The sequence below is a fragment of the Durio zibethinus genome, chromosome 11 (genome assembly GCF_047325235.1).
Source record: "Durio zibethinus cultivar Kanyao isolate XHJ-2024 chromosome 11, ASM4732523v1, whole genome shotgun sequence".
Lineage (NCBI taxonomy): Eukaryota > Viridiplantae > Streptophyta > Magnoliopsida > Malvales > Malvaceae > Durio > Durio zibethinus.
In genome coordinates this window covers 25,386,899-25,394,077 of record NC_143172.1, presented here as the reverse complement: position 1 = coordinate 25,394,077, position 7,179 = coordinate 25,386,899, and the positions used below count along the sequence as shown (strand labels likewise).

Below are 7,179 nucleotides of genomic sequence, written 5' to 3'. Positions count from 1 at the left end.
GCTCATCTGTGTTAATTTCTTCAATTACCTTTTTCAGTTATGGAGACTATAATGGCTGCTGATGGAAGTGGTGATCTTGAAACAGCAAGAAAAAACCTGGCCAAAGTAGGAAAGGTAGGTACAGTTATTAAATAGTATTGAATAATTTGTCACAAATGCATTCTTCTATTATAATTATACAGAAAGTTTAAAGTTTCTAATATGTTAAATATTGTCTTACCAGGAAGCTTGTGATGCTGTGCCTGCGGAGGCAGAAATTGGGAGTTCGAGGCTTGAAGGAAGAAAATTGATGCTAAAACGGGCTTTGGATAAAAATACAATGACAGTGGAAGGTTCGGATGGAGAAGAGAGTGCAAAGATTTCAGGTGCAGATTATCAATCTGTTGGAAAAAGTAGCCATAGAGGGGAAGGAATTTTGAACGTAAATCGTAAACTGAGAAATAGAAATCCTCATCGTCGCGGGAATCCCAAAATGGCTGGTTTTACAGCTTTTAGCGCAGATTATCATGTCCCCAAATCCCATCCGCCTAAGAATAACTGAGGAAATAAAGTGAAATCCTTTAGGATTGATAGAGCTTCTTTCTTCTTTTTTGTCAACCTTCCAATTTTGCTTCCGTAGTTTTTAATTTTCCTTCTTTTGATAGGGAATTCTAGAGAATACAAGTTGGGGAATTATATATCATACTTGTATGTATGCAATAGAAATTTCACAGTTTGCAATGCAACAAAAGTTTATATTTTTTTTCCATTGTATTTAAGGCAAAGTGGGGCTTGATTTTGGTGTATTTGTGTGTGATTGTGTAAACTACTCGATGTCTCCAGTTAATATGTGACTGCTCAATCTGGAATACGTGGTTTGTTTTGGTTCAATTTGAATATTTCAATCTTTTGATGCAGGAAAGGTTACAAGTGCTTTAAACAACCATATAGGGAGCTCACAAAAGAAGTTCAAAAATCAGGTTCCTGATCTCTAGCTTGCGTTCATTTCTTGTTCCTTTTTCAACAACAATGCTTTTTTTCCCATAACATTTCTATGATTACCTAGGATGACAGAAACATGTTGAAGCCAAACTTCGTTAGTTCAGCAAGCCCAGAAGCTTCTAGGAAGCATTCAGTTAAACTTACAAGTACAAACCAGCTCTGCTTCCGAAATTCCAAGCCTGTTTCTGACAAAGGCAGTTCGGAATGTTTCTCAAGGTCCCCAAAACTAGTTCTTCAAGAAACTGATAAATCCTCTCAGAAACTTCAATCCCAAAAGCTTCTTGGGGCTGCCAAAAAACTAATGAATTTTATGAATGAAGACTACAGAAGATCACCTACAAATCCTCCTGTCCACAATAATGAGCATTCGGATTAAGAATAACCAATTCCATGAGATTGTTCTGTTTCAAAATTTCGACCTCGCACTATTAGAAGTCTTCTATCTTCACATCCTGCTGGCAACAACTCCAAACCTCTTCTTCATTTTTCCCTTCTTGGTTCATTTATACGTTCTAAATGAGCAGTTTTTAGGGATCATGTTAATTAGTGCAGTCATCATCTTTTTTTCCCTGTCAGGCTGTTGTTTTTTAAACTGTTATTACTGTTATGTTGAGTGGATGGCCCCAAGTGTTCTTGTTTTCATATGTTGAGGATGAGATGAGATTGTATTATATTTTCTCATTATGCATGGTTTCAAGCAACATAATAATTTAAATGAAGGGTCAAATCTTGTTAAAGGACTTAACATAAGTCAATTTTGAATTTTCACATGAGAAGTAACCACAATTCATGAATGGGAAACTATTGTTCAAGTATGCAGTTTTTAGTTAATACTCCTGTCAAGTGAGTTTACTTACGAGGCAGATTAGTTTTCTTTCTGGGTACAGGGCTGATTAGATTTAAGTGAAACACAGAAATTGACTCATCAATTTTAACCACTTCAACAGCATAGTGAACCTGCATTTTATTCATAGAGCGAATATAGCTCGAAAGGCCAAATCAAAGTACAAATTTCCGACAATATAACATGCATTGACTTGGTTATATCTTACCAGAAATGCTGTTCCAGAAATGTACTGCATTAAGAACAGGGAAAATGCAAATCCGGAGTAGCACTAGCATATACTGTCTGCACCACAATACAAGAAAAGCTATTAGAGTATTAGCAGCTGCTACAAGAGAAATAATCTTCCAAACTCTGATTCTTTAATGCTGCTTCCCAACAGTGGCATTATTGATCGAAATACACATCGAGCTCACGGGAAAATTTTAGGAGACAATAATCATTTACACCAAAAATATCTCCTTATAGAAGGATTCATAGCTGCTCCCAAAATCTTGCTCAATCGATCTGTTGTTCACGCAAAAACTCCACGTATTTGGAAGAGTTATAATCAACTCCTCCACGAATGATAAAAGCTTATAGGGAGTTAAGATATAGATTTTGCTATGTCGATAGTTTTGCTCAAATGCCGTCAGGTTGAGAGATGGTGACTTGCAGTAGTGTCATGGATGATTATCCGTTGAATTTAGAGCGGATCAAACTCAAATGTCTAAAAGTTGATTCCGTCCTACGGAATATTCGTATTTAACATCTGTACCCATAACCCTAAGTTGTCATCGAAACTAACGTTTTTTGTTATGATGCGTTGAACATATGTCCGTTCTAAAACAATAGGACATAAGCTTTTGTTTTTGTTACCTGCATCAGTGCATAGCCATTTTGACGGACAGCTTTTGGCTTCATACAGTCTTGATTTGAGAAGTAGGTTCAAGGAGATGTAGAGAAAAGCAAAGATATGTACATAATGAAGAGGCTCTATAGGGCCAGAACCCTGTTCCTCAAATTTCCATTCTAGCCTGGGGATGGTCGAATTCAACAAGAGGTGTGCCGTATGACTGAGTCTTTAACAATGTTGCATATACATCTAATGAATGAGATCAAACAAGACCTCAAGTAAAACAGGTGCAGTTGATTTTCGAGCTTCAATAAACCACCCTGGATCATAAAAGGGTGAGAGATGGCCTGATGTAAAACATAAATAGGGTTATCTTGCCCAAAACCACAATTTTGGTTTCCCTTCTGCATAAAGACGTGCACTCAACACCTCTATACTACCAGACAAGCAAGAAGCAACAGCATTTCCACAAAATCACCCATCTTTATAGTCTTCTTCCTTTCGTGAAAAAAACTCCCGAACCTTGCTCTTGAAGCTAAGGACTCTGCTTGTTTCTTTAAGGAAAACCCATTCTTTTTCTTCGTCTATAGAATTAATAAATTTATAATAATGATTATATTATTATTAATAACGATCATATCCAATTATAACAACTCCAGAAAAGCATTGTCTTTAACACTCTAAAATAATACAATTTGTCGTTTATGAAATAAATGAACATGGGCTTCTTCGTAAGGCATGACGTAGTCGCTAATGAAACCCAGTCCGCCTAATAAAATGGATCCCAACTCTCAAGTCAGCAAGTCTCAACTATTAGCGCGTCTTCTCCACACTAAAGTCTAAAGAGTAGAGCCATGTCAAACACCGGTGCACATATCCTGGTCTACCCATTTCCGGGCCCGGGCCACATCATCCCTTTCCTTGACCTTACTCACCGGTTTCTCACCCGCGGCCTAACAGTCACTGTATTGCTCACTCCGAACAACTTCTATCTCCTCGACCCGCTCTTGTCCCGCCATGTCTCCTCTTCTCTTCAGCCCCTGATTCTCCCCGCCCCCGACGCTTCAACAACAACCGGCCTTGTCGCTAGAATTCGCCGCTTGCGTGAGCTTCACTACCCCGCGCTGCTCCAGTGGTTTCAGTTCCAAGCTTCGCCCCCTGTTGCTATTGTCTCCGACTTCTTCTTTGGTTGGACTCAGAGTCTCGCTTTCAAGTTGGGCGTGCGACGTGTCCTCTTCTCGCCCTCCGGTTCCTTCAGCTACTCCATGAAGATTTCCATGTGCCGCGAACCACCAAGGATCGATGATCCCAATGACGTAAATCACACATTATCGTTCCCAAGAATCCCTAATTCTCCAGAATACCCGTGGTATCAAATCACCCATGTTTACAGATTATACAAAGATGGGGACCCAGATAAGGAATTCTATAGAAACAACTGGATTGAGAATCATGAGAGTTGGGGAGTCGTCTTCAACACCTTCGCTGACTTGGAAAGCATTTTCATTGACCACATGAAGAAAGAAAGGGGTCATGATCGGGTTTGGGCTGTTGGGCCCGTAATGATGCTAGTCAAAGATGATGCATTGGACCCAACAAATCGCGGTGGGTCCAGCACGGTGCCAATTCATGAGTTGATGGCGTGGCTGGATGCACGCGGGGACCATTCGGTGGTCCACGTGTGCTTTTGGAGTCACCAGGTACTGACACGTAAGCAAATGATGAGCTGGCGGCGGGGCTCGAGGAAAGCGGGGTCAACTTCGTTCGGTGCGTGAGGGTACCCAAGGACTGGCAGGTGTCGGGCGACCAGGGCGTGATTCCGGAGGATTTGAGGATCGCGTAGCGGGCAAGGGGTTTATGATCAAAGGGTGGGCGCCGCAAGTGGCGATTCTTAGGCATCCAGCCGTGGGCGCGTTTTTGACTCACTGTGGTTGGAATTCCACAATGGAAGGGATCGCTGCGGGGGTGGTCATGCTGACATGGCCAATAGGTGCAGACCAATTTGCCAATACTAATTTAATGGTCGATGAATGTGGAGTTGGAATCCGAGTGGGTGAGTCGACTGTGAATATTCCGGAGTCAAGCAAATTGGCTCGAGTGTTGGTCGACTCACTTGATGGGAGGAGAGCAGAGGGAGTTGAAGCCAAGAGGCTGAGTGAAGCGGCCTTGAGTGCGGTTAAAGAAGGAAGCTCAGACAAAGATTTGGATTCGTTGGTCAAAGCGTTTAATGAACTAAAACCGAAAAAGGAGAGCAATATAATGTAACTATAACAATTAATGACAATTACCAGTAGCAATGAACATACTTCGTATTATCATCATCATGCTCACAATTTTATGAATTTTTTATTTTTTAAATAAAGAGGCTTAATTTAATTGTAAAAAGCAGGAAAACCACTTACTATCCGAACACCTATAATGACAAATCATCAATCATTCTGGTTTTAAACAGGGTGACAAAATTGACGCATCTCATGGCTCAAAAACTTTGGCCGAAGCAGAGGTAGCCGGAACAGCATAACTAGGCCTTCTTGCATAAACAGCTGGAGCAGCATGGAAATTGGAAACGTGTCTAATGCAGTGGTGATGAATTAATCTAAAGCATAGAATTGGTTCAAATGAACAAGGGGAGATCATCTACCCAACAAAAATCGTGCATTCTAGGTTAATACAAATCACCGATAAAAATGTGCAAACAACGGTTGAGCCAACAAGTGATTAAAGAAATGTTCAACCTTACATGTCACAATTGGCATCTAATGCCACAGACAATAGATGCTTCACCAACTCTTCCATGTCCTTAGCCGAGCTGCCACCTTCTTTAATCGCATCCAATGCCGCCTTTCTCCATTGCATCACTCGTTCTCTCTCAACTTGGTTCCTTTTGCTCACTGATTCTGCCAAGACTCGAGCCAACTCGTCTGAGTTCGGCACAGTTTGTGCACCCTCACACGCCTTCTTGGCCACCCCTAGCTCATCAACCAGTAAAGTTTGGTCCACAAATTGATCAGCCCCAAAGGGCCACGTTAGCATGGTCACACCAGCCACCACAGCTTCTAAGACCGAGTTCCATCCGCAATGAGTTAAGAACGCGGCCACCGCTCTGTGACTCAGTATAGTAACTTGTGGGGACCATCCTCTGATAACAAGTCCCCTATTAGCGACACGATCTTCGAACCCATTCGGGATCCTGCCGTATTGTTCCTCCACGTGTCCTTCCGTGGGTTCCTTGATGGACCATATAAAACGGACCCCACTCTTCTCCAACGCCGATGCAACCCCCGCCATTTGATCATTGGTCAACACGACTTGACTCCCAAAGCACACGTACACCACCTCACCTTCCTCACAAGAGTCAAGCCACGTCAACAAGTGATCCACCGGCACCGAGTTGCATCCACATCTCTGTAATGGCCCACTAAGATCATCATGAAGAAGGATTAAGGGCCCCACGGCCCACACATGATCATTGCCCATTACTTTGTCCAAATAGTCCAGATAAGGCCCTTCGAGTTCACCGAAAGAATTAACCACTAAACCCCAGCTTTCAATGTTGGCAAGAAACACATCTCTGATGAACTCCATAGCTGGGTCCCCCTCAACGCACGCACGATAAGAGGAAGAGAGTTTCCACCAAGGGTACTTCGGACAATTGGGTATTTTATCAAACGAAATGACAGCCGTCTGATCACGAGGATCATCGAGCTTAGGAAGATCCATCCATAAGGAATACAAAATAGACAATGCCATGGCGCCCGAGGGGGAAAAAACGATGCGTTTAATGCCTAAACAAAAAGCCAAACGTTGAGTCCAACCCAAGAACATGTCGGAAACGATGACCGAAGGAGGCGAAGGGTGGGACTCGAACCATGAAAGCAAAGGGTCGTAGAGTTGGCCGAGAGTGTGAATCAAGGAGGTTAAACAGTGTTGAGGAAGGTCTTTGAAGTTTTCGACGTGGGGAGGGATGGAAGGGTGAGGAGGGAAAGGAAGGACCAGAGTTTGAATGCGAGGGTGGGAAGAGAGGAGTTGGGTTAAGAAAGGGAGGTTCTTTGGGGTAACTAAGACGGTAATGGTTAGATCAGCGGCAATGGTGCCTAAACGATGGGTGAGGTCTAAGAGAGGGATCATGTGACCTTGTGCTGGGAAAGGGAATACCAGGATGTGCGCGTTTCTGCTTAATTTTGCCATTGGAAAGGGATACAATTGCTTTGGAGGATCAAGTTAGGGGAGGACAAATAGAGACTGAACTCAAGTTTGAATGGAATGATAAGAAGGCGGCGCTTCTTTTAAAAATGAAGTACGGATGGAGTTGGGGTTTGTGACTTATGGAGGGCCACCTGCACGAAATTAGATGTCGAGAATCATCATTAAATGGAAATACGGACAATTTTAGTGAGTTGAAATTCTAAAATTGATTAACGTTGATTTTTTATGTTTGTTTTAATTCTAATTTATTTAATATATTAGAAATATTTTTTTAAAAAAATATTTTATATTTAATATTTGAGATTATCCATAA

General features: G+C 41.9%; 1 protein-coding gene and 1 pseudogene across 1 annotated transcript; one reads left to right on the top strand and one right to left on the bottom strand.

Annotated features, from left to right (window-relative positions):
* Positions 1–2,330: 2,330 nt before the first annotated feature.
* Positions 2,331–4,925, top strand: LOC111291285 (flavonol 3-O-glucosyltransferase UGT89B1 pseudogene; annotated as a pseudogene).
* A 373-nt stretch (positions 4,926–5,298) lies between these two features.
* UGT89B1 (UDP-glucosyl transferase 89B1) lies at positions 5,299–7,039 on the bottom strand. Its single transcript, XM_022882931.2, has one exon. The coding sequence runs from the start codon at positions 6,846–6,848 to the stop codon at positions 5,397–5,399; it is 1,452 nt and encodes a 483-aa protein (XP_022738666.2). The 5' UTR covers positions 6,849–7,039; the 3' UTR covers positions 5,299–5,396.
* Positions 7,040–7,179: the final 140 nt, after the last annotated feature.

Bases quoted from the DNA above. Each gene is read 5' to 3' on its own strand.
- UGT89B1 (XM_022882931.2), bottom strand. From the start codon at position 6,848: ATGGCAAAATTAAGCAGAAACGCGCACATCCTGGTATTCCCTTTCCCA.